General features: G+C 28.7%; 3 protein-coding genes across 3 annotated transcripts in view; 2 read left to right on the top strand and 1 right to left on the bottom strand.

Moving 5' to 3' along the window:
* LOC113367684 (GIGYF family protein CG11148-like) overlaps positions 1–27610 on the top strand; it is a 117012-nt gene that overhangs the window by 74967 nt on the left and 14435 nt on the right. The window lies entirely within an intron of this gene.
* On the top strand, positions 1535–11131 carry LOC113368148. The gene is made up of 6 exons (XM_026609716.1): positions 1535–1600; positions 2019–2136; positions 4950–5166; positions 7828–8021; positions 10276–10461; positions 10922–11131. The coding sequence occupies exons 3-6, from the start codon at positions 4950–4952 to the stop codon at positions 11114–11116; spliced, it is 792 nt and encodes a 263-aa protein (XP_026465501.1). The 5' UTR covers positions 1535–1600; positions 2019–2136; the 3' UTR covers positions 11117–11131.
* On the bottom strand, positions 13311–23390 carry LOC113368146 (zinc finger protein 2-like). Its single transcript, XM_026609715.1, has 9 exons — positions 23198–23390; positions 22999–23133; positions 22677–22938; positions 22378–22613; positions 22068–22317; positions 21820–21993; positions 16521–16856; positions 16337–16446; positions 13311–13530 (listed from the first exon to the last, which is right to left on the bottom strand). The coding sequence occupies exons 1-9, from the start codon at positions 23333–23335 to the stop codon at positions 13372–13374; spliced, it is 1800 nt and encodes a 599-aa protein (XP_026465500.1). The 5' UTR covers positions 23336–23390; the 3' UTR covers positions 13311–13371.

Here is a 27610-nt window from a genome sequence, read left to right as displayed (position 1 = left end):
ATAAAGTACTTTTAATATAATATTTTAAGATTTTTGTTTAGTTCATTTATTCAACAATTACAAAGAAAACACGGCCAAAGAACAATTACATAAAATTCTTATAATTTAATAAAGAAAGAAGAAAGAAAACCTATCGATTCTAGTATTTCAAGAGTCATTTCACCCATATACTCATATATGATATTTATAGATAAAATCTTTTTTAATTCGAAAAGTTGTTCAAAAACCTACCAATTTTAAAACTTTATCTTAGAATAGACACTTTGAAGTATAACATATCTGAATTACAAGGTTATAGTGCAAACGATGCGTCCTGAAGAGCTCTTTGAAAACATCAATCCACTGAGTTTCATTGCACCCCATGTGATCATACATGACATTCGTAGTTAAAATATTTTTTAAGTCGAAAAGTTGTTAAATAACCTATCGATTTTATTATTTGGTCTTATAATAGACACTTTGAAGAATAACATGTATAAATTACAAGGTTGTAGTACAAACAGTGCGCCCTGAAGAGCTTTTTGAAAATAATAATCTTCAGAGAGCCATATCACCCATATATGACATTGATAAGTGAAATATTTTTTAAGTCAAAAAGTTGTTCCAAAATCTATCGATTTTAGTATTCGTTGTCATAATAGACACTTTGAAAAATAACATGTGTAAATTACAAGGTTGTAGTACAAACGGTGCGTCCTGAAGAGCTCTTTGAAAATACTAAACCACTGAGAGTCATTTAACCCATATATAACATTCGTAGGTAAAATATTTTTTAATTTAAAATATTGTTAGAAAACCTATCGGATTTAGTATTTGTTGTCATAATAGACACTTTGTATAATGACATATTCGAATTACAAGGTCGTAGTACAAGCGGTGCCTCCTGTAGAGCTCTTTGAAAATAGTAGTCTTCGGAGAATCATTTTCATTCAGAATCATGTATGACATTCAGAGGTTAAATATTTTTTAATTCAAAAAGTTGTTAGAAAAATTATCTATTTTATTATTTGCTGTCATAATAGACACTTTGAAGAATAATATATGTAAATTACAGGGTTGTAGTACAAACGGTACGTCCTGTAGAGCTCTTTAAAGATACTAATCTTACGAGAGTCATTTCACCCATGATCACCCTTTACATTCACAGTTTTTATTACTAAGAAAGAAGCAGAAGACAGCGTTGCCATAACTACGCAAAATTGTCCCCAAAATCTTCAAAATCGATTCAGAATTTTTGCGAAAATATGGATAATTTTTTTAGCACCTAGCTACTAATTATGAAGAAGAGGCTCTGCTGATCGTTTCGCAAAACTGATGACCGCGAGTTCTTTGAACTTGCACGTGGAAAGAACCACTCTTTTTAAATTGAGTTTTCTTACAAAATCATTTCGACGAGTAGTAATTTGACTAAATTATTAACACATATATAATTTATTGAAATGTAATAATTTTGTAATATAAAAGGTTTTTAACACCTGTCTCCTATATATTTATAGAGGAGCAAGAATAGAGCACGACCAGTTCAAGATTTTAGTTCAGAGATCGTCGTAGCAATACGACAAATTAAATATCTTTAATAGTAATAAATAACGACCAATTTGTAAGCAATCAAATATACATATACACATACATAGACACATTTGTACTTTTCCCAACTTTTGCGTCAAACGATTCAGAATAACAAAATTACAATTTGGGGTTTATGGTGAAAAGAAAAATAAAAAATAAAAATTCTTTCAGGGAAATTTAACAAATTTGATTCGTTTTTTATATATAATTTTAAATAAATTTATGCAATTCATTTCTGTTTCATTCGATAATTTTGTAACATTATTATCTCCTTTTTAGAGATAAACATATAATCACAAAAAAATTCAGCATTGATTTCATTATATCCACTCATGAACTAATCACGAACATAATTAAAAACTGTTATTGTAAGTGATAAATTATATATATATATATATATATATATACATATATATGTATATATATTTATATATATATATATATTGTAGAATACAAGTGTTGATAAGTTGTTATTTCTAATTGAAGTCCGATTAAAATTATTATTCAATGTGCAGTGTGTGATTTGTGATTTAAAATTTAAAAGGAACTTTGGATTATAAATTAAATGTAAGAATAATTATATATATATATATATATATATATATATATATATATAAACTTATTTATTTAAATTTTTTATACCGAGATATTTGAGAACATTACATGAAACAAAAATCTTCAGGAAATTACATGAAACAAAAGATTCTAGAAGTTTAAAAAATCTTTGTTTTACATCCAAAAGTTTCGAGTTTAAAATTAGTCTTCAGTTCACAAAAAAAAATTCATAAATACCTAGTCTTGTCATTTAAATAAAAACTAAAGGTGCATGGTATCGTGCCTTAAAGCAAATTGCTAAAACAAGATTAAAATTGAAAAAAAAAGATTCAAAATTTGAAACCAAAAAATTATTTTGAAAACTTCTAAATTTTGTGAAAAAAATTGATTGAAAAATTTGACGTTTTCAAGATATATTTTGAAAATGTTGAACTTTTTCCAAAGCAATTGCGATACGTTAGATGCGTAGAAACGAAATATCGAAGCGCGTGAGCGCCGCATCCCAGTCTAACGAATAAACATTGGTACAGAACCCATAGGAATTTAAACAAAATTTATACTTATTATTAAAATCTCTATTAAATATCTGATAATTTGATGTGCATATGTCTTATGATCATTTTTGACCGCCAAATGGCTCATTTTTTTTACTTTTTTCATTAGATCCCCGAAACCGCTAGACCTGCCTTTCCACAATAACTCATCAGTTCTTCATTTTGTCAATACAAATAAAATGTTTTTTGAATTATTCAAATCGGTTAATCCGTGGGCACGAAATCGTCGACGAAAAATTGTATCGGTACATACATACACACACACATATGTATGTATGTATATACATTTTTTCTAAGGTATGCCAAAATGAGGCTTTGAGACGTAAAAATATATAAAAGTTGTTTTAATTCAGTTTCTAAATCACAAAAAAATACAATAAATACTTAGTCTTAAATTTAAATTTAAATAAAAAAATATATGACAAAACAAAATTCAGTTCATAATTTTGGATTTAAATCGGCAACAAAGACTAAACAATTTTATATATATTTTTTGAGAATTAAAAGTTAATTAGAAGCAATTCATCTTAAATGGCATAAAATCAAAAGTCGAAATGTTTGGAGGTAAAAAAAATCTGCAATGTGTGTGTGTATGTATGAGCATTTAGTCAATATCAATTCGTTCCGTGATAAATGTCCAAATTCCAAACATTCCAAGATAATTTCCGAAGCAAGCCATACCATTGTTTTGTTAAAAATTGTTTTCAAATACTTTAAAACGATAATAAATTTAAATAAATTTCAACAGTTTTCATCAACTTGTCAACGAAACAAATTTATATAGTTTTCGCTTCACATTAAAAAATATTATTATAGACAAAGTTTATTGTGCCTACAGTAATGTAATAAAGGTAAATTTATTCAAATTTTTATAAAACCTTATATCTCTCCAAGGTGTTATTTGTGTAATGCATCGCAAAAAAAATTTTGTCAAGAACTTTCAAGTTACGAATATGAATGGAATACCCAGTGTACAAAATTACTATTATTATTCAATTTAATGATAATAAAAAGATAATTTTAAATTTAAAATAAACGATCTAGCGATTGTTTATATTTTTTGAAACAACAGTTTTTACTTTCTAAGATTTTCTTGCACGTATTAAAGATTTCATCCCTAAGCATCTCAAGATTGTTCTCTTATCTTATTAACATAAAGTAAACTTACGTTCACATAATAATTAAAATATAATTAATAATTTAGTTGTAATAATGTAATTGTAAAATATTTTATATTAAATTTTGATAATTATGCTAACTGCCACAAATAAAAGAACAAAAAACTTAAAATTATTATATCAGGATTTAAAAACAATTAAGCATAATTCGGTCGCAAGTATGAGAGTATTTTCTATTTCGGGAAATTTTGTGAGTAAACAAAGGACACGTCTAAGTAGCAATTCGATAGACTCAGTTTTTTCAATCACATTTTATTAAACAAAAAAACAATTAGAATGTTCAAAGTTAATTAATTAAAATTGCTTGGAACAGATAATACTCCAGTTTAGCTTAATTGTTTTTAAAATTAAAATTGATATTAACAAGTATGTATCAACATGTATCTATTTTTTTTTTTAATTTAATGAATGCTTTTTATTTAAACAAGTGTATTATTTTTATTTATTCGAAAACATTACCTTCACAATCATAAAAATATTTTCATTCTTATATGTGAAAATGATGCATGAATAAGGAATAATTATTTTCAAAGTTATTTAATCAAGATAAACTATTAATCTTTAGTTCTACTAATTAAAATTAAATTACAGAACGGATAAATTACAAAATACTCGAGCAAAAATTTTACTTTCGATATAAAATTCGAAAACCGGCTAAAACCGGTTTTTCAGTAAAATTAAAATTCGAAAACCGGTTTTCTGAAATGTCGGTTTTTGTACAAACCCTAGTAAATACATAACTCAAAAAATAATTAAAAAAAAATTGGGGTTAATCTTAAGATGGAGATTAAGTAAGATTCTAACACTGTAAAGAATTACTCTTCATAAAATTTATAATGACTTTGTAACTGTAATGTAAAAGATGAGAGGAATTACGTTTGTTTACACAAGAAGTATTAAGGGATAATAAGTAGAGACTCAACTATCTTTCTAAGGTCACAATTTTTTTCAATGTAAAGGATGGAAGGATTCGACATGTTAAAAGTATGGGTCAAAGTTAATGATATGTTCTCATAGCATAGTTTTGAATTGATTTGGGTTTCTAGAATTATGTATATATATATATATATACACAATATTATTTTTTTCCAAGATGTCTACTACTAATGGAAATCGCAAAGGGTGGCGTCGACCAGCCTCGGTTCCGTACCCGAGCATCTGGCGCCGATTCGAGCGTCCGGACAAAACCGAACCTGGACGAATCCGGAAATTCCGGGTACAAGACGCCAGTGACAAAAACTTACAAGATGCCATCGTAAAACACATGTCCGAGATATTTTTAGAAGACGAACCGACTTGTCACTCACTCAGTAAGTGGAAATAGAAATAGGAATAGATCGATTTAAAAATCTAACAACGTCTACTTATAATTCTGATATTGCCTAGGCTCATAAATTAATTGAAATTTTTGGCAAATGACAGTTTTCATTTGTTTTCGAAGTCAAACAATGTCTCAAATATTTTCAATGTCAAACAATGACATGTCGTTTTTTGCAAGTTTTTCCATTTATTTCTACAATATTAATATATTTTTATAATCACATACATTCTGAAAAGTTCCCTTAACAAACTTCAGAAAGATTTATCAGAATCCGAACAATCGTTTAGGAGGAGCATATTTACATACATCATTACAGAATAATTTTATATATAAGATATAGAATTTTAAAAGTGAAATCAAGCAATCCAAATATTTCGAAATCTAAAAAAGAAGAAGAAAAGAAGAAATGAATCTAGTGGTAAAAAATTGTTCAAATATTAAAACAAACAAACAATGATTAAATTTTGGTAGATGTCAAAAAGCAAAAAAGAACAACTTCTCTTATTTACACATTGTGAATTTAAAAAAATGAAAACAGATTCAGAAAAACCTTCTTAGGTCAATATTTAGTTCAATATATAAAATAACGGCATTGTTTAAATCAAAGGTGTGTTTAAAGTTTGGCATATGGTCTGAAAGCATTGTTTTGTATTGATTTTTATTTTTTGAATTATATTTATGTTGAAGCATTCTCTTAGATATATATTGTGAACTCTCTCCAATATAGAATTTTTCACAATATCAAATATATATATATATATATATATATATATATATATATATATTAGGTTGTCAAATATCTCCCTTCCGCTTTTTTGCTCTTGGTTTATAATACAAAAAGGCGGAAGGGAGATATTTGACAACCTATTATATATATATATATATATATATATATATATATTCCATACGTTTCGACATACTTTCTTACGTAATCTTTAGTGGACTACTAATTGAAAGAGTATTAATTTTATAACAAAAGTAGCATGAACAAAAGAAATGATACTTCTTCACTTTGTAAGAATAACCGAATTGTTTTAAGCAATATTTGAAAATTATTTTTTTTATATACATAACCGCAATTTTTGGCTTCCTTTCTTGCTCATTAAAATGTTGCATTCTTGCATCATTGCAAAAATTGTATCGTTGAAAAAATTTATAATTTTTTTCGATAAATATTTCCAATAACTTTATATTTCCACACATTTCGATATACTTTCTTACGTAATCTTTAGTGAACTACAAATTGAAAGTGCATTAACTTTTTAACAAAAATAGCATCAACAAACGAAATGATACTTCTTCACTTTGTAAGAATAATCGAATTGTTTAAAACAATGTTTAAAAATTATTTTTTTTTAAATACATAACCGCAATTTTTCGCTTCCTTTCTTGCTCATTAAAATGTTGCATTCCTGCATCATTGCAAAAATTGTATCGTTGAAAAAATTATTTACCAGCCTTAAGTCAGTCCTTACAATTTTATCAAGTTAGTCTGTAGTCCCCTTACAATTTAAAAAAAAATAGCTTTTGTATCGTGTACTTTTTTCCTTTACCTAAACTAAACAATGCGAAATTCAATCTAAAAGTATTTTTGAAGAAATAGGGACCTATTCTGCCGCACAACGGAAAAATGTTATGGCAAGGCCATGTTATGAAAAACTTTCCATACTGTATATAGACAAAAGCCATGTGGTTGTTGTGCAGTCACGCGTATTTCTCAGGTTATCAGATAGAAAATTGAACGTAGAAACCGCACATATGTCAAAAAAAAAACGATCTTATATAACAGGATCTTTCTGACTCAGCTTCATAACATACGAGTGACGTTGCAGTTTATGTGTGAAACGCCTGAATGCACAGCAAATATGAGACATTTTGACAGTACACCTAAGTCTGTTTTTACACGGTCTTTTTGTACACGGTTTTGATATAACACGGTTTGAAAATTGAATATTTTTAATTTTTTTACACGATTTTATTCCATTTAGCACGATTTGAAATTTTATGTGCTTAAATTTTTTTTGTCAAATTTAATTTTTGCGAAGTATGTTCATATCACAAAAAAGTATTTATGAAAGAAAAATGTCTGAAACCATCGATAGTATCGATAGTTTGCGAACACTAGCTTAAAGATTTAAGTGAATTCCCCTTTAGCGCGTACAAACAACAATTTTTACTGGTCAAAGCAAATGTGAATAGCATTATATATTTGATTTAATAAAATAAACATGAATTCTTGTTCTTAAATATTCTTGTTTTTCACTAATTTTAATAGGTTTTAGAGATTAGGAACAAATCACCCATTTTTGTATAAGATCAATGTCTTTTTTTACACGTTTTTTTTTCGTACACGGCTTCTTCTGGAACCAATCTACCGTGTAAAAACAGACTTAGGTGTATACATTTTGATTCAGTATGGAAGTTGGAGAGGAACATGGCCTTGTCATAACATTGGTCAGATAAATCTCCAAATTAAATATTTTTAATAAAGCAGAATACATCATTTTACGCCACCTAGCCTTATAAGCCAACTATATACCTATGTCCATTCAATCTAATTAAAAATATCAAATTATCATTTTTAATTCTTGGATTTTTATGATTATATTTTGCCTATCTATTCATACAGATATTTATTATTTATATTTAGATTTAGTAAATGATGCCGTATCCCTGGCCGAAGCCCAAGAGATCTGGCACCATCTGTTCTCATTCGGTTGCGCTCTGGTGTGTTTGGAAGAGAACCAGGACGGAACTTTGGTGATGACACCAGGAACCAACACACCTTACATCGTTGGATGTAATTTGACCTACGTTTGCAGTAAGGGCGAAAAAAATCCCAAGGTAATAAAAGAAACTTCACGTTTCATTTTATTTTTTATATTTAGCACCTTGTCAATGTACACGACGCCAGTATTTCTTGTAACGGAATTTCTGTCAAGTTTTCTAGTAAGGTGAGCAAGAATTTTGCGCCAGATTTTCACTAATTTCATGATTAATGATATTTTTGTTTGTATTTTTAAATAGATTATTATAAATATATACTGCAAATTTCACAATTCAAATTTTATAGGCCTAAAATGCACTAATGCTTATAAGTGTACAAACAGAACATTTTATAAAATGTAAATAATAAACACATATGTATCGTATTCGATTAGGATGAATTCATAATGTGATTTAATCTCATATTTCTAAGTATTAAATTAACTAATAACTAGTGGAGCGCATGGCATCGTGCCTTAAGCCAAATTGCTGGAACTTCCCGTACCAAATTTTATTTTAAAAAAAAAAAAAAAATTTTTAGAAAAAAAAATAACATTTTTGAAAAAAAATAGATTTTTGAGAAACTATAAATTTCTAGAACACACATACACACACGCATACACACACATACACACATACATCTATTTTTTCTAAGGTATGCTAAAATATTCAGAAATCTCTGAAACGTAAAGATACATAAAAATTTTCATTTTCGGGATAAGATAATAAAATGCTGCAGTTTAACATAACAATTATTGATTTTTAATCAACTTTATTGGATACTTAATTTCTTATAAAAATATTAAAAAGGTTATGAAAAGTTTAGTAGAAGTATTATGTAAATTTAATATTTTGAAATTTCAAAAATTTTGATTTGTTCACAGATTTTGTTATTTTTTAACATTTTTGAGTATTTTTGCAAATTTTAGATAAAATTACGAAAATTAGAAAAAAAAATGCATATTAGAATTCTTCGGAAATTTAATTATTTTAAAATTACTGAACTGTGTTTCCCAAAAACTAAAAGTTTTTCACATCGCTATATATACACAATTATTCACAAAATAAAAACTGAACGCTTCCAAAGTCGAGGTACATAAATCAAGTACAGAATCTAGTGGTGTCTGGCATCGTGCCTTAAGGCAAATTGCTGGAACTTCCGGTACCGTAATGAAATATTCGAGAAATTTTAAACGTTTTCAAATATATTATTACAAAGACTGTAACTTTCATTATTTTTGCCATCTTGTTATATCTGAGCAAATCAAATGTAAATCATAAATCATAAATCAATTTATCTCCAGAACATTAACAATCGTCATTTCATTTCGAATTCAATTTAAAAAAAAAAAAAAAATTTGCCTAAAATTGAAAAAAGCTCCCGTATAGTCACAGTCTAAACGCATTTGCGAATAATTATGTGTGACATTTTCACTTATACTGTGCTTAGCTTGGCGGCATTTTCACATTTTTCAATAGTTTTCACAAAATTGGAAAAGTGCTCCAGTGCATAAACAGTCTAAACGCACTTGGGTAAACATTTGTACCAGAGTGGCGCTTAGACTGTGGTTAGCCTGGGTAACTTTTTTAATTTTTAATCCAAAATTACAAAAATATATGAAAAAAAAAATTAGAAACAAATTTTTTTTTCAAAAGCAATTATTTTGTTGAAACAAGCAGAAAGTTCTTTGAATCATTTAAATCGCGGACGCTTAGTTCTCTCAAAAACTACCATTTTTTTAACATTTAGCTCTGTATCTCCGAAACCGCTGGGCCTACCTTTTGCCAAAAACTAATAACCAGTTTACCCCGTCCTACAATCATACAAATCGAATGATCCGTTCTCTCAAATACTTGATTTCTATTTTCTGCACTCTTTGCTCGATATCTCCGTAACGGCTGAACCTGCCTTTGCCAAAAACTAATCAGCACATCTCCCTATTAATAGAAATCGAATGTTTTACCATCGAAACCATTAAAATTGGTTGATCCGTGCGTCCGAAAACGTGGACGAAAAAATGCGGACATACAAAACACACACACACACACATCCATTTAGTTTCTGAGGTATGCCAGTAAAATGTTCAGAAACCTTCAAAACGTCGAGAAATGCAATAGATATATCCTGGTGACGTTTGTTTTCCATGTATCACAATTCCTAACAAGACAAGAACACTCAATTTATCTTGAATAAGATTAGTCGTGCATCGGATAACACGGACCTTCTGAACCATATTTTAGCGATTCAATATAAAATTTTTACTCTGACGATGAGACAAACCGAGTCTCGAAACTTGTAAAGAATTTATATAATCAAAAGTATTTTTTTTAGGTGAAAGGCGAAGCTTTGTCCATTATTTGCGAAGCAATGGACTACGTGGCCTCATTCACCGACTGCTACGCCCACTACGGCGTAGACGAGTACCTCTACGCCTTCGGCTTGAGCGTGGACCCGCGTTATAGAGGAATGGGCATCGGGATGGAAATATTGAAAGCCAGGAACGATTTAGGGTTGAAGGTAAGTGAAAAAAAAACTAGGAGTAAGTGACATTTGCCTTAATAAAATCTGCACAAACTTCCCTAAATAGATAGTAATAACCAGAAGACCATTTTTAGTTATTGGACAAAATTGTTAGTCACATTTTTCTTATGTCAAATGTAATGTAATATATTGTAATTCAAATGTCCCGCCATTAATATTAGTGATGTTGGCAATAGTGTTCCCCTACTATAACTAGGTATCCGCCATCTTATATTTATGTTTATGTTAAAACTATGTAAAATAACTCTCTTCTTGCTGAATCGCGATGCAAGTAACATTTAAAATAAACTGAGTAATTTAGAGAAAGCATTTTTATTTTACCAGTTATTAAACAATTTTATATCTCACAACCATGCATCGTTTCGGGTCTACGACTAACGTAGCATTCATCTTTATAATAATCTTGTATTTACCATCTTATCTTATTTTTTACTAGGTTGGTTTAAAAGCTACAGTAACAACCTTTACTGCAATAGCTTCCCAAAAACTAGCCGAAAGATGTGGATACGAAGTTTTAGTCGAGAAGACATATGAAGAAATCGAAAAACACAACCCCAGATTCAAATTTCCAGGAATACAGACAAAATCTATGAAAATAATGGGCAGGAAACTGGATGTACATTTACCATAATAGAAATACATGTATAGTCTATATTTGTATTTGAATTAATTATATTTACAACTGCATGTGATTTATTAAATATATATTTTACGACCTAGGCTTGTCTATTATTTTACATAATTTAGATTTATAGAAACCTATACAATACTATTTAGTTATATTTTGAAACCTAACAAATATTGTCAGATTTCTATGTACATTTTAATGAGATTTAAGCGAATCACGAGATTCAATTTGAAATCCAAAAATATGGAGAAGATTAAAATTTACTTAAGAAATATCACTGATAAACTTTCAGTCCCACTTTTTTTGGCAAAAGAAGTAATGCCTAAATAACTTTCGCCTCAGATAAAGAAACGTATTTGGTTTATATAACAGAACATCTTATTCATAATTACAACTTAATCACTATTTATATATATATATATATATATATATATATATATATATATATATATTAGGTTGTCAAATATCTCCCTTCCGCCTTTTTGTATTATAAACCAATAGCAAAAAAGCGGAAGGGAGATATTTGACAACCTAATATATATATATATATATATATATATATATATATATATATATATATATATATATATACACCTAAGTCTGTTTTTACACGGTCTTTTTGTACACGGTTTTGATATAACACAGTTTGAAAATTAAATATTTTTAATTTTTTTACACGATTTTATTCCATTTAGCACTATTTGAAATTTTATGTACTTAATTTTTTTTTGTCAAATTTAATTTTTGCGAAGTATGTTGATATCACAAAAAAGTATTTATGAAAGAAAAAAGTCTGAAACCATCGACAGTATCGATAGTTTGCGAACACTAGCTTAAAGATTTAAGTGAATTCCCCTTGAGCGCGTACAAACAATTTTTACAGGTCAAAGCAAAGGTGAATAGCACTAATTTAGAGGAATTATTATTAAAATTAACATGAATTATTGTTCTTGAAAATTTTTGTTTTTCACTAATTTTAATAGGTTTTAGAGATTAGGAACAAATCACCCATTTTTCTATAAGATCAATGTCTTTTTTACACGGCTTTTTCTGGAACCAATCTACCGTGTAAAAACAGACTTAGGTGTATGTATATACGAGGTGTGTTCAAAAAGTACCCGGAATTACTAATAATTAAATTTCGCGGGTCTGGAGTGTCTGATTGTCAAAAATTTTTTTTTATTGTGTTGGTATACATGCCCCTAAAGTATGATGAAATTTTCAGCTATATTCACTGTTTACTTTGTCTGTGGTAGTCGCTAAGGTTCGACGTGTTTTTCTGAGCTCGGCGATTTTTACAATGGAAGAATTGAAAAAGTCAAAGAATTTGTATTAAATTTTGCGTAAAAAATGAAATAAAGTGTTGCAAAGTGCAAAAATTCACCAGATATGGCTCCGTGTGACTTTTTCCTATTCCCAAAGTTGAAGAGACCCATGAAAGGACGGCGGTTTTCCTCGATTGAAGAAAATCGCCGAGAGTGCTCAAGGACATATCAAAAAGTGAATATCAAGGGTGCTTCGAAAATTGGAAAAAACGCTGGCATAAGTGTATTATATCTGGGGGGGACTACTTTGAAGGGGACCACATTAATGTAGACGAATAAATAAATATTTTTTTGAAAAAACGAAAATTACGAAAACTTTTTGAACAGACCTCGTATATATATATATATTCAATAGATAAGTCCTGGATTTTTTCAAATATTGATTGTTTCTTTTCCGAACAGTAAATCCAATAATAAAAAACAATTTGTTTTTAGAAGATGTTTAATACGACGTTTCGGAACTAGGTACGTTCCATCATCAGGTTTATTCTGTAATAATTTATATATCCATATCACTAATATTTTTTTGTTAAAAACACTCGATTTTTTGGAAGATATTTTTAGATGTTACGACTACACAAGACTTAAACACACTGAGTGTTCAGTGTGTTTAAGTCTTGTGTAGTCGTAACATCTAAAAATATCTTCCAAAAAAATCGAGTGTTTTTACACAAAAATATTAGTGATATGGATATATAAATTATTACAGAATAAACCTGATGATGGAACGTACCTAGTTCCGAAACGTCGTATTAAACATCTTCAAAAAACAAATTGTTCTTTATTATTGGATTTACTGTTCGGAAAAGAAACAATCAATATATATATATATATATATATATATATCCTTCATAAAAAATTCCTTCCTCCTACCTTAAATAAAACATAAATGCACATTATCCCATGAACAACATTTATCTTCAATATTATTATTTACATTGCAGAAAGTTCTTCTTTACTTAAAACTTGGACACTTTCAACTGGCATTGTGTGTGTTGCAATGTGTGCTGTTAAGGCTGATCCTTGGGTGAATGATTTGTTGCAAGTTGTACAGACGAAAGGCTTTTCACCGGTGTGTAACCTCATATGAACCTAGAGAAAAAAGAAATACATATATATATATATATATATATATATATATATATATATATATCTTCTTATATATAAAAATGGAGCTCTCGATCAAATAATTCGGTAAAACTCGAAAACGGCTAAACCGATTTGGCTAGTCTTAGTCTTGAAAAATTCGTGCCAATCCAGAGATGGTCGGAAAGGTGAGAATATTTCAAAATCGCGTAGAAACTTTACATTTTTAATTTGAAATTTTTGGTAGAAGCGTAATTTAAATAAAACAATGGACGGCGGCTAATACGTCAAATATCAAACGTTTTTGACAGATGATGTTCAATTACTTTTAATAGAAAGTTTTACGTGAATATTATTTAATTATGATTAAGTTGTAGTAAGTAGTTCTGTTTGTAGTTTTATTTATACACAAAAACGTTAGTAAAGAAAAATTATAAAAATATAAATTCAAATATGTTTTTAACAGAAGAAACTAAAAAATGCAATACACACTTGCATACTCTATTTTTATTAGTTGCGAAACGACGGTTGGATATGATATGAGAAGCACGTTTGAAAAATGTTTTAAAAACATACAATATTATACTAGAGCTATAAAATTTTAGTATTTTATTATCTAATATATGTACTCAATTATAAAAATATAAAATCACATATGTTTCTAACAAAAAAAGCTATAAATGTGCAATATTGTAAACAAATGCACTCTTGCATATCTAGTTTCCAATAGTTGCAAAATCCACGTTTGATGAGTATTTTGAAAAATATTTAAAAATATAAAACGTTATACTAGAGTTACAAAATTTTAGTATGTTATTTCTTAATATGTGTACAAAATTATAAAAATATAAAATCATACATGTTTCTTACAAAAAAAGCTATCAATTTGCAATTCAGTAAAATCATGTAATAGGGTCGCAAGTGTTACTAAAAACTCAACAATATCAACTTTTTTGAAATGTTAATATGAAAATACACTTTTTGGCATATTTTTCTCAAACACGGTGTTCTGAAAGATTTAATTTGTATAATTATATACTCATTGGTATTCATAAAACTTTTTCTAGATTATATTATTTTTTACTTATGTTATTTAAATTCAGAACCTAAATTTGGTATCGATCAAAGGGACATTTTGTCGAATAACATTTTCCCAGTTATAATCTCCCAGAATTTATTGAAGAATAGATAGAAATATATGAAAGTCCGGGGTTAAAAACGTCCACCACCAATGTGTCAAAAATCAGTAAAGTTAAGCATTGATTAACAACAATATTTGAAAGTAGAGGGAAAAATAAGTATAACCAGCTATAACCTTGATTCTCTAGACTTTGCTACCGGGAGATAAATGGTAATCTTTGAAAATCCATAATAAAAGTATTTTCTTCCGTTGGTAGTTTTAGCATTAGTTAAAAATGTAATTATTTTGTAAAATACCTTTAAAATTATAATAAGGCTTTAAACCTGTTTGTCACCTGGCCGTTCCAAGTTACTCCGTCTATAGGGTAAAAAGGTCTAGATAACAAATTTTTGAAAGACATCAAAAAAGCACAATTCTACAATGATGAAGAAGCTGACAGTTTTACTGAACGTAGTCAGATAATTGTTTGTTTGAAATGTGTTATTTATTGTGATATAATTGTTTTGGTTTTCACAATATAATTAATATTTGCCTCCTTGCCCTGCTCTACATATATACTTTTTATAAAATTTACTTTAATTTATCGAATGTTACTTGAAACTTTTCAAAAAGCAGGTCAAAGAAGAAATACTTAATTCATGTTCTATCTCTCCTCGCAGAAATTTGAAAATTTTGTATAAGCTCAGTAGTATTATTTACAATTATACACAAAATCCTGAATCAAAAAGAATCTGAAACACTTGAAACGTAATCAATAAATCGAAATACCAAAAAAGACTCGGATTGAATTATACCATGTTTTCTATAGAAAGTGTATAAAACTTGCAGTTTGATTGTATTGACAAAATATAGACAAACTAATGGGGTTTATTGTTATTATAATACCTCATTGTATATAGCATTCAAACAACACATCCTTATACACTTAAAGTATTAATATTTTTGATTCTCTAGAAATTGTTTAGAATATACCTTACTTAGCAAAACAACGTTTGGCGGGTCAGCTAGTATATATATATATATATATATATATATTATGTTGAAAATGTTTAAATTTAATGTTGAAATGTATGATTGATTTCTTGGAGGGCGTAACATCAAGTAAAAAATAAGTAAAGAAAATATTTTTTTCAAAACATCTTTATTTTTCCATACGTTTCGACGTAAAATTCTACGTCATCTTCAGTGGTTCTACAATTTAAAAAAAGAAAAAAAACAGAAAGTAACGTTACAAATTGAATATACATAAGCAATAGTAAAAGAAAAGTTTTAACTAAAGAGAATTGCAAAAAACATTACTTACTTGAATTATTTATATTATCACTAACACATATTAATATCTAGCTTGTCTCTAATTATTAATTTTTACAAGTTATATTAATATGTGTTAGTGATAATATAAATAATTCAAGTATGTAATGTTTTATGCAATTCTCTTTAGTTAAAACTTTTCTTTTTACTATTGCTTATGTATATTCAATTTGCAACGTTACTTTCTGTTTTTTTTTTCTTTTTTTAAATTGTAGAACCACTGACGATGACGTAGAATTTTACGTCGAAACGTATGGAAAAATAAAGATGTTTTGAAAAAAATCTTTTCTTTACTTATTTTTTACTTGATGTTACGCCCTCCAAGAAATCAATCATATATATATTATATATTTATTTTACCTTAAGACTGCTGCTTCCTACAAATCTCTTGTTGCAAACAGTACAAGCATGAGGCTTAACTCCCGTGTGTGATCTCATGTGACCAGAAAGATGGCTCGAACTCGTAAAGGCTGAAACCAAAGTAAAATTAAAATCGTGCAAATCATTTTCGTAACAAAACAATAATAATTATCTATCTATCTACCTCTATTACAGATAGTACACTTGTGCGGCTTTTCCCCCGTGTGACTTCTCTGATGTATCGTCAGAGTCTCCTGCCTAGAGAATGCTTTTCCGCACATGTTACAAGCGAACGGGCGCTCCCCAGTGTGTGTTCGCATATGAATGACTAAAGAATTGGCCCCCGAGAAGGCTTTTCCGCACACATTGCAGACATAAGGGCGCTCCCCTGTGTGAGTCCTCATGTGCACGGGGATGTAACCGGATTGTGTGAAACCTTTGCCGCAGACCGGACAGAGGTAAGGTTTTTCACCTGTGTGGACACGGAGGTGCTTTTCGAGGTTGCATAGTTGGGTGAAACCTGGGGAAAAAGATAATGATTGATTGGAAAATAATACATTTATTAACTTCCCGAAGGAGAATTTTATGTTTTCATCAAAAAATCCGATTCGTTAATTTTATGTTTTCTCGACGTTTCAAGCCATTCTGAATCGAATGAGACCAAATTTGGAAAAAGTATGTGTGTGTGTGTGTGTGTGTGTGTGTGTGAACAGATTTTTTGCCGTAAATTAACGTTTTCTCAAAAACGGATGGACCGATTTCAAAAATTTAAAAGCCATTCGATGTATCTCGATGAGGACTATTGTTTGTCAGTTTTGTGCGACGATCGGCCAAGCCGTTTCTTCGTAAATAGCAGAAAAGTGAAAACTTTTCGTCCACGTTTTAGCCCGCAATTCTGAATCGATTTTGAAAATTCAAAAATCGTTCGAAAGATATTGGTTGGCGACCTGATTAGTTTGTGGTAGAGATCGGCCGGGCCGTTTTCTTGTAATAAAGTTTTAAAAAAAAAAAATTTCATCGATTTTTATTGTTATTTTTTTTGACGGTAGATACCATAGTTTTCTAGGTCATACTAAAATATTACGGCCCTACGACAACTCATTTAGCTTTAAAAATTCGTCAAAGTTTGCAAAAATTGGTATAGTTTTATTGACATTTGTCAAAATTAGAACTTTCATCGACGTTTGCTCAAAAACGCCTGAACCGATTTCAGAAATTTAAAAACCATTTGATGTATCTCGATGAGGATTATTGTTTCTCAGTTTTGTGCGACGATCTGCCAAGCCGTTTCTTTATAATTTGAAAAAAAGTGTTAAACATTTCGTCCACATTTAAGCTCATCCTACCGAACCGATTTTAAAAAATCAAAAACTGTTCGAAAGATATTAGTTGGGAATGATACTGATTAGTTTTAGGTGAAAATCTACCGAGCCGTTTTCTTGTAATTAACTGTTGGAAAAAAAATTTAAGCCGATTTTTATGGATTTTTTTTTTTAGTGATATATACCATGGTCTTATAGAACTTACTGAAATATTACGGCCTTATAACAAATTATTTGATTTTAAAAATTCATCAAAGTTTGAGAAAATGAGTAGTTCTTTTGAGATTTGTTAAAATTAAAATTAGATGATTTACTTGGTATAATGATAGAGTACTTGGTCTTGAACATAATAAACTATTAAAGTCCTGAAAACTGGTTCAATTATATAAAATTTGCTTTTAGAAAATACTCCGAGTCAAAGTGTTCGTTCGTTTCAATTATGTGTAATAAATCCACTCGGAATACTTATAATCACTCATAAATTAATTTATTTTTTATTGATTAAGTCGATTATTTACACATATTGGGAAGTTCATGTAACTTGCCTCAAGGCTAAATACCAAACCAACTAGTTTTGGAAGTCATACTTGTAATGGATTAAAAGTCTGGCCGAGCAGAAATGTTATGTTTATTGAAGTAAAACTTCTAATGCGACTGAGCAGTAGAAAAGCGACCAAGCGAGAACTGCCCAAAAACATTATAGATAGTCTGAAATTGTTCTGGATGATTTGAAAATGCTCTAATGTGAAAATATGTTAGATAATGTGAAGATTTTTTAGATAGTCTGAATTGGTCAGAAATTAATCTAGATAGTCTAAACGTGTTCTAGATAGTCGGAAAATGTTCTGGATATCCTGAAAATGTTCTAGATAGTGTGGATTTTTTTTAGATATTCTGAGACGGTCAAAAATTGTTCTAAGTAGTTCGCAAGTGTTCTAAATAGTCCGCAATTGATCTAGTTTGAAAATCTTTTCGTTCGTCTGAAAATGTTCTAGATGGTCGGAAAATGTTCTGAATAGCTGAAAATGCTCGAGATAGTGTGAAAGTGTTCTAGATAGTGTGGATTTTTTTTAGATAGTCTGCGATGGTCAGAAGTTGTTCTAACTAGTTTGAAAGTGTTCTAGATAGTCCGCAAATGTTTTAAATAGCCTGAAAATGTTCCAGATAGTCTGAAACTGCTCTAGATAATGTAAAAATATTCTAGATCTTTTTTCAGATAGTCCGAATTGTTCTATTTAATCTAAATCTGATCATCTAAAAATGTACTAAATACACCTGAAAATCTTTTGGTTAGTCCGAAAATGTTCTAGATAGTCGGAAAACGTTCTAAATGGTATAAAAATATTCTAGATTGTCTAAAAATGGTCTAGATAGTCTAAACATGTTCTAGATGGTATAAAAATGTTCTACATAGCCTATTTTAGATGGTCAAGGTAGGTTGAAAATCTTCTAAATTATATAAAAACGTTAGAACTATATAAAAACGTTAGAACTATATAGAATTATATAAAAACATAGAAAGTCTTAAAATATTGAAGATAGTCTGAAAAAGCTCTAGATAGTCTGCAAATGTTCTAGATGATATAAAAAGGTTCTAAATGGACTGAAAACGTTCTAGGTAGTTTACAAGCCTTCTAAATGGTATAAAACCGTTCTAGATAATCTGAAAATATTCAAGATAGTTTTAAAAAAAGTTCTATATAGTCTGCTAGAGTTCTAGATGGTATAAAAATGTTCTAGTTAGTCTGAAAACGTTCTAAATAACCTGAAAACATTCTAAATAATCTGAAAACGTTCTAATTAGCTTGAAAACGTTCTAAATAGCCTGAAAACGTGCTAGATAGCCTGAATACGTTCGAAATAAGCTGAAAACGTTCTAAATAGCCTGAAAACGTTCTAAATAGCCTGAAAATGTTCTGGATAATCTAAAAATGTTCTAGATCGTAGAAAATTGTTGAAGATGGTATAGAAAATATTCTAAATAGTATTAAAATATTCTAGATAATCTAAAAACATTCTAGTTAGCCTGAAAACGTTCTAGATAGCCTGAAAATGTTGTAAGTAGTCTGAAAATGTTCTTGATAGCCAGGGAATGTTCTAGGTAATCTAAAAATATTCTAGTTAGTATAAAAATATTCTAGAGAGTCTGAAAATATTCTAGATGGTATAAAAATGTTCTAATTAGTCTGAAAATGTTCTAGATATTTTTAAAACGGTCTAAATAGCCTAAAAACGTTCTAAATAGCCTGAAAACGTTCTGAATAACATGAAACGTTCGAAATAGCCTTAAAACGTTCTGAATAACCTGAAACGTTCTGAATAGCCTGAAAATGTTCTGGATAATCTAAAAATGTTCTAGATAGTAGAAAATTGTTGAAGATGGTATAGAAATGTTCAAGAAGGTATAGAAATGCCCTAAATATTCTGAAAATATTCTAGATAGTATCAAAATATTTTAAATAATCTAAAAACGTTCTAGTTAGTATGGAAGAAAATGTTCTAGAGAGTCTTAAAATATCCTAGATGGTATAAAAATGTTCTAATTAGTCTGAAAATGTTCTTGATAGCCAGGGAATGTTCTAGGTAATCTAAAAATATTCTAGTTAGTATAAAAATGTTCTAGAGAGTCTGAAAATATCCTAGATGGTACAAAAATGTTTTAATTAGTCTGAAAATGTTCTCGATAGCCAGGGAATGTTCTAGGTAATCTAAAAATATTGTAGTTAGTATAAAAATGTTCTAGAGAGTCGGAAAATATCCTAGATGGTATAAAAATGTCCTAATTAGTCTGAAAATGTTCTTGATAGCCAGCCAGGGAATATTCTAGGTAATCTAAAAATATTCAAGTTAGTATAAAAATGTTCTAGAGAGTCGGAAAATATCCTAGATGGTATAAAAATGTGCTAATTAGTCTGAAAATGTTCTTGATAGCCAGGGAATGTTCTAGGTAATCTAAAAATATTCTAGTTAGTATAAAAATGTTCTAGAGAGTCTGAAAATATCCTAGATGGTATAAAAATGTCCTAATTAGTCTGAAAATGTTCTTGATAGCCAGCCAGGGAATATTCTAGGTAATCTAAAAATATTCTAGTTAGTATAAAAATGTTCTAGAGAGTCTGAAAATATCCTAGATGGTACAAAAATGTTTTAATTAGTCTGAAAATGTTCTCGATAGCCAGGGAATGTTCTAGGTAATCTAAAAATATTGTAGTTAGTATAAAAATGTTCTAGAGAGTCGGAAAATATCCTAGATGGTATAAAAATGTCCTAATTAGTCTGAAAATGTTCTTGATAGCCAGCCAGGGAATATTCTAGGTAATCTAAAAATATTCAAGTTAGTATAAAAATGTTCTAGAGAGTCGGAAAATATCCTAGATGGTATAAAAATGTGCTAATTAGTCTGAAAATGTTCTTGATAGCCAGGGAATGTTCTAGGTAATCTAAAAATATTCTAGTTAGTATAAAAATGTTCTAGAGAGTCTGAAAATATCCTAGATGGTATAAAAATGTCCTAATTAGTCTGAAAATGTTCTCGATAGCCAGGGAATGTTCTAGGTAATCTAAAAATATTCTAGTTAGTATAAAAATGTTCTAGAGAGTCTGGAAATATCCTAGATGGTATAAAAATGTTCTAATTAGTCTGAAAATGTTCTATATATTCTTAAAACGTTTGAAATAGCCTAAAAACGTTCTAAATAAGCTGAAAACGGTCTACATAGCCTAAAAACGTTCTAAATAGCCTGAAAACGTTCGAAATAACCTAAAAACGTTCTAAATAAGCTGAAAACGTTCTATATAGCCTGAAAACGTTCTAAATGTTCTTGATCGTAAAAAAATGTTCAAGATGGTATAGAAATGTTCAAGAAGGTATAGAAATGTTCAAGAAGGTATAGAAATAATAATAATAGATAATCCAAAACTGTTCTAGTTGGTTTTAAGATATTTTAGATAGTCTAAAAAGTTGGTTTAAAAATAATTTTAGATAATTTAAAAAAAATTCTAGATAGTCTAAAAACATTCTGAATAATATAAAAATGACATATCTAGTCTGCAAATGTTCTAGAATCTATATAGTCATATAACAGATAAAATATTGTATATTTATCAAAAACCATGAATTGTTATTTCAAGTCTTAAAAATAATTTTTTTTTGTACTTTACCTTTATTGCAGACGCTACAAATATAAGGCTTTTCTCCTGTATGCGACCTTATATGTATACTTAGAGACCTCGCTTCAACATATTTCTTATTGCAAATATTACATGAAAACAATTTATGTCCTGTATGGTATTTCATATGCTTCGATAGAGAACTTGCCCATTTGAAACCACGACCTGGAAAAAAACAATTTTGTAAAACTTCAGAACAGTCTCTACAAATTAATTTAAACCTGTTTATGATTACTTACCACAAGCTGAACAAAGGTGCGGTTTCCCGACAACATTCCTAAGTTCACCAGTATGTCTTTTCTTGTGTTTAGTGAGATTCGAACTTTCTGCAAAAGTCTTATGACAAATATCACAAACGTGCGGTTTGGTCTCCATGTGTATTTTTAAATGCCTTTTTAAAATCCTGGCCTCAGGAAAAACTTTGCCACAGACACCGCAAGTGTGACCTGTTTTTTCTGCAGTTTTTGGAATGTGACTCATCATATGAACCTGAATAAAAAAAAAATTCATGCAATTCTAACTAAGAGACAAACATTGGTATTTTTGTACCTTTAAGTCTGTAGGGTTGCAAAAGCCTTTCGCACATTCAGGACAATAATAATTTTTATCAGATAATATAGCTGTAACGTTATTTTCTTCTAGAGTTTCTACATTTGTTGATAAGGCTAAAGCGTCTTCTAAAGTACAATGAACATCTTGTGTGCTGTTTTCTGTAATTTCTGTGAAATGAACCGGTTTCACACTGACAATCATTTGAACATCAGCACCACTCTCTGTCGTATAAGCTAAAATAATAATAAATTATTAAACACACATTCTTAAATGTGTAATATTTATTTCCTACTTACTGAAACTTTCGCTATTCAAATCAGCATGTTGTAAAATAACATGTGTATTAGGATCAAGTTGTGCACTAAGATCAAGCCCTTCAATTTCTAATTTAACATTGCTACTAACAAGAACACCATTGTCCATAGTCTGTTGATACTCCTCGTTTTCAGGAATAGTCTCCAGGACATTTTCAGTGACTTGATCATCTTCTTGCAGTCTTTGATTTACTTCCATTTGTGCTTGCTGTTCGAGCTCATTCTGAGCTTCCACCAAACGTTTCTGGATAAAGAAAACATATAAATATAAAACAATATATGTAAGGGTAATCCATTACCTTACCTGAAAGTCTTCAGAGACATAATTCCTAATAATATTATCAGATCTTTCGCACTGCTGTTTAAAAGCAAAAGCCCGGCTGATTTGCAGTACACACTGTCGACAAATTAAGTTAGGTAAACCGTCTTCTGTTGAAACCTGGAGCAAAAAATATTTGTGAGTATAAATTTGTGTGTGCGTATTGTTTATAAAATGTACATACCTTTATATTAGCAAAAGACATTAACATTTCGTCTAAACAAGTTCCAAACAAGGGTTTCATATCTCCTTTTTCCATTAGACATGCTCTGCATATTTTCTCCAGAACCAGCGGTGCATTAATATACATATTAACGTCCATTATGTAATATAATATTAGTTTACAAATTTATATTTGTAATTATTATAATTTTCACATTTCGCTAAACAAAAAATTGTTTTTGACATTCTAACTTTGAGCTGTCAAATTATACACCCTGAAGTTAGGCAACTTAAAAATTCCAATATGACAACCCTAATTTTTGTTTCAAACGTCAAAATTAAAACCACGTTTTAAATTTGAGGTTAAGCAACAAAAACATTTATTTATACTATTATTATTATTATCATATTTCTATTACCATGGCACAAGGCAAAATAAAAGTGAAAACAAATTTACCTTTAAAAAATGCAAAAAATAAAAAGCAAAAAGGCAAAGCAACAATGAGGCGTCCAAATGCTCCAATTCAACCCAAAAAAAAGAAGTTTGAAGAATCCAGTAAACTAAAACAAATGATTACAAAAACTGTAAATAAGTCTTTAGAAGCTGATATTCGTGCTATTGCTGATGATAATAACAAGATTCTGAGTGAGGCTCAAAAGGCTGTTGTGGCACACAATTCGAGGAAAAATGTTCCTGCTGCCCCTGTACTAAAAAAATAATAAACTGTTGTAATAATGATTAATAAATTATTTATATAATGTATGTTGTAATTGCTGTAAATAAATTTGTTTCATTAAATTACAAGAGGGTATTCTCATTTCAATACGACAATCAATATTACTTTCAATATTACAAAAACAAAGCATTCTCTAGAGTCTAGACGTAAAAAGTGGGTCTTCATTCTTTCATCCAATCCAATAAGTTTGAAGAATTCTGTGAATCAAAACAAATGATTACAAAAACTGTAAATAAGTCTTTAGAAGCTGATATTCGAGCTATTTCTGATGATAATACCAAGATTCTGAGTAAGACTCAAAAGTACTTGAACACAGCACGAGTCAAAACCTTTCAGCAGCCCCCTAAATTAGAAATAGTAAAATATTTATGTATTAATAGCTGTAAATAAAGTTGTCTCATTAAGTTACAAAAATGTATTCTCATTTTAATACAACTAAACCAATATTACTTTAAAAATTACAAAGACAAAGCATCCTGTAGTCATAAAAAAGGATCTTTTACTCTTTCATCAAATCCAAGAAGTTTGAAGAATCATGTGAAACAAAACCAATAATTAAAAAAATCTTTAAAAGGCTGTTGTGGCACACAATTCGAGAGAAAATGTTCCAACTGCTCCTGTGCTAAATAGGAAATGATAAATTGTTTATATATGTATGTTAATAGCTGTAAATAAATTTCTTTCATTAATTTACAAAAACGTATTTTCATTTAAATACGACAACTGATATAAAGACAAAGCATCCTGTAGTAATAAAAAATGAGTCTTTACTCTTTCATCCAATCTAAGAAGTTTAAAGAATTCTGTGAAACAAATGATTACAAAAATTGTAAAAAAAATCTTTAAAAGGCTTTTGTAGCATACAATTCGAGGAAAAATGTCCTAACTGCTCCTGTGCTAAATAGGAAATGATAAATTGTTTATATATGTATGTTAATAGCTGTAAATAAATTTCTTTCATTAATTTACAGAAATGTATTTTCATTTAAATACGACAACCTATATTACTTTTAAGATTACAAAAACATGCATCCATTAGATGTAAAAAGGGGTCATTTTTTCTTTAATCTAATCCCAGAAAACTGAAATAATTACAAAAACGTTCCAGCTGCTCCTGTGCTAAAGAAATTGTATTAAATTATTTATATCTAATATATGTTGTAATTGCTGTAAATAAAATTGTTTCATTAAATTACAAGAAGGTATTTTCATTTAAAAATAAATGAATACCCATATAACTTTAATAATTAATTACAAGAGATCCTTAAGCCCCTTGTCCAATTCAAGAAGTTTGAAGAATCTAGAAAATTAATGCTTACAAAAAGGTATTCTCATTTAAATATAACACAATGGCACACAATTCAAGGAAAAATGCTCCATCTGCTCCCGTGCTAAAGAAATAACAGTAAATTATTTATATAAAATGTACATTAATTGCTGTAAATGAAGTTGTTTCATTAAGTTACAAAAATGTATTTGCATTTACCAATTTTATTTTAAAAATTACAAAGACAAAGCTTCCTTCAGGTGTAAAACTGTGTCTTTTTTTCTTTCATCCAATCCCAGATTAGTAAACTAAAACAAATAATTAAAAAAACTGTAAATAAAATATTCATGCAGTAGCTATTGTGGCACACAATTCGAGAAAACACATTTCAGCTGCTTCTCTGTTAAAGAAATTGTAATAAATTATTTATATCTAATGAATGTTGTAATTGCTGTAAATAAAATTGTTGCATTAAAATGTATTCTCATATAAATATAACTGAAGACCCATATAACTTTAATAATTAAATACTAGAGATCCTTGAGCCCCTTGTCCAATTAAAAAAGTTAGAAGAATCTAGAAAATTAAAACAAATTATTACAAAAACTGTAAATAAGTATTTAGAAACAGATATTCAAGCTCTCTCTGATGATAACTAAATAAGAAATAGAATTAACAAATTGTTTATGGATAATACAAGTTAATTGCTGTAACTAAAGTTGTTTCATTAATTTACAATAATATTAGCATAGTTATTGTTATAACTTTTTATAACAATAAGTCAAATTATAAAAAGATGTAAAAATATCATTATCAACTGCAAATGAGGCAAATTGTGCCCTTAATAAATTACATCAAACCCAGAAACTAATTCCGACTTTTTCCAAGTATTTCTGGAAAGAAATATTTTAATTATTAATATTAAAAAAAGATATACCCAGCATCCGCACAATACAAAAAAGTGCTTCTATTTATATAACAAATTGTTCAAGTTATAAAAAAAATCTCATTTTATACAAGCGCATATTCAAAATGACTTGAGACACAAAATGTAAAAAGGCACTCCAACATAATTTTTAATCATCTTTGTCTAATATAAGTTATTTGCTGTAACTAAAGATGTTTCATTAATTTACAATAATATTAGCATAGTTATTATAATTTTTTATAACACTTAAAAAAAAATAATAGTAAAATTATAAAAAAAGATAAAAGTATCATTATCGTCAGCAAATAAAGCGAATTCTGTCCTTAATAATTTACATTAAACCCAGAAACTAATTTTGACTTTTTCCAGGTATTTCTGGATAGAAATATTTTAATTATGTTTTTATTATTAAAAAAGTGTTCTGGTTTATGTAACAAATTGATTAAGTTTTAAAAAAATCTCATTTTATACAAGCGCATATTTAAAATGACGTGAGCCGATACTAAATTCTTAAATAAATACTTTCGTCACAAAACGATACTATTTTATAATTGTTGAGTATTTTTCTTTTTGATATAAGTTAGAGATACAAAATGTAAAAAGGCACTCCAACATCCATTTGTCCAAATGCACCAACTCAATAAAAAAAAACAAAAAAAATCTATTAAACTTATAAAAATAATAAACTGTAAATCACAACTTCAGGATAAATAGTTAAGCTTAAAGGGCACAACTAGTGTGAAATTTCGAAAAAATCGATTTTTGTTTTTTTTTCATATTTCGGTAGATTACACCTTTAAAAACAACATATTAAAATTCCAAATCGATATCTTAAATAGTGTTTGAGTCACAGCCATTTAAATAGTATATATATAGTATATAGTACAACGATCATTTTATCTTTAAACGCGTTTTTCTCGAAACAGCATTTTCCGAATTTGCTGCAGCGATTACTCAAAAACGAATAATCCGATCACTATCGAATTTTTTTCACTGGTTCTACATATAGTTCTCCGTAAAATGAACTATCGATTTTTTGATCGGATCAAAAATCGAATTTTGGCAGTCGAAAAACGACCAAAATTTTGGGTAAAATTCGACTTTTTTTAAAAAAACGCCGCCATTTTGCCAATTTTTGATTAATTTTTTTTATCGTAGTTCATTTTACAGATAATATTATTTAGTTTAACGAGATTTTTTTTTTTATTTCATCCACGTAGAAGGCCGGAATCACTGCAGCAGTGAAGGGCCTTTTTTTTGTCGCGTCGTTGGACATCGACGATAACTTAAAAAATATTTAATTTTTTTCTTCAAACTATATATTCTTAAAACATGTATAAATATATTCCTAAAATTTTGAAATGATTGATGAAGTAGTTTTTTTTAAAAAAAAATCCCAAAAATCACCTATTTTTTAAGCAGTTATACTAGTTGTGCCCCTTAAGTTAATGCTGTAATAAAGTTGTATTACCAAGTCATAATAACAAATTCTGTTTTTTTTTT

Source organism: Ctenocephalides felis, unplaced genomic scaffold (genome assembly GCF_003426905.1).
Source record: "Ctenocephalides felis isolate EL2017-DRISC unplaced genomic scaffold, ASM342690v1 CF-g0.4_SCAFFOLD_01170, whole genome shotgun sequence".
Lineage (NCBI taxonomy): Eukaryota > Metazoa > Arthropoda > Insecta > Siphonaptera > Pulicidae > Ctenocephalides > Ctenocephalides felis.
This window is presented reverse-complemented; position numbering and strand designations above follow the sequence as displayed.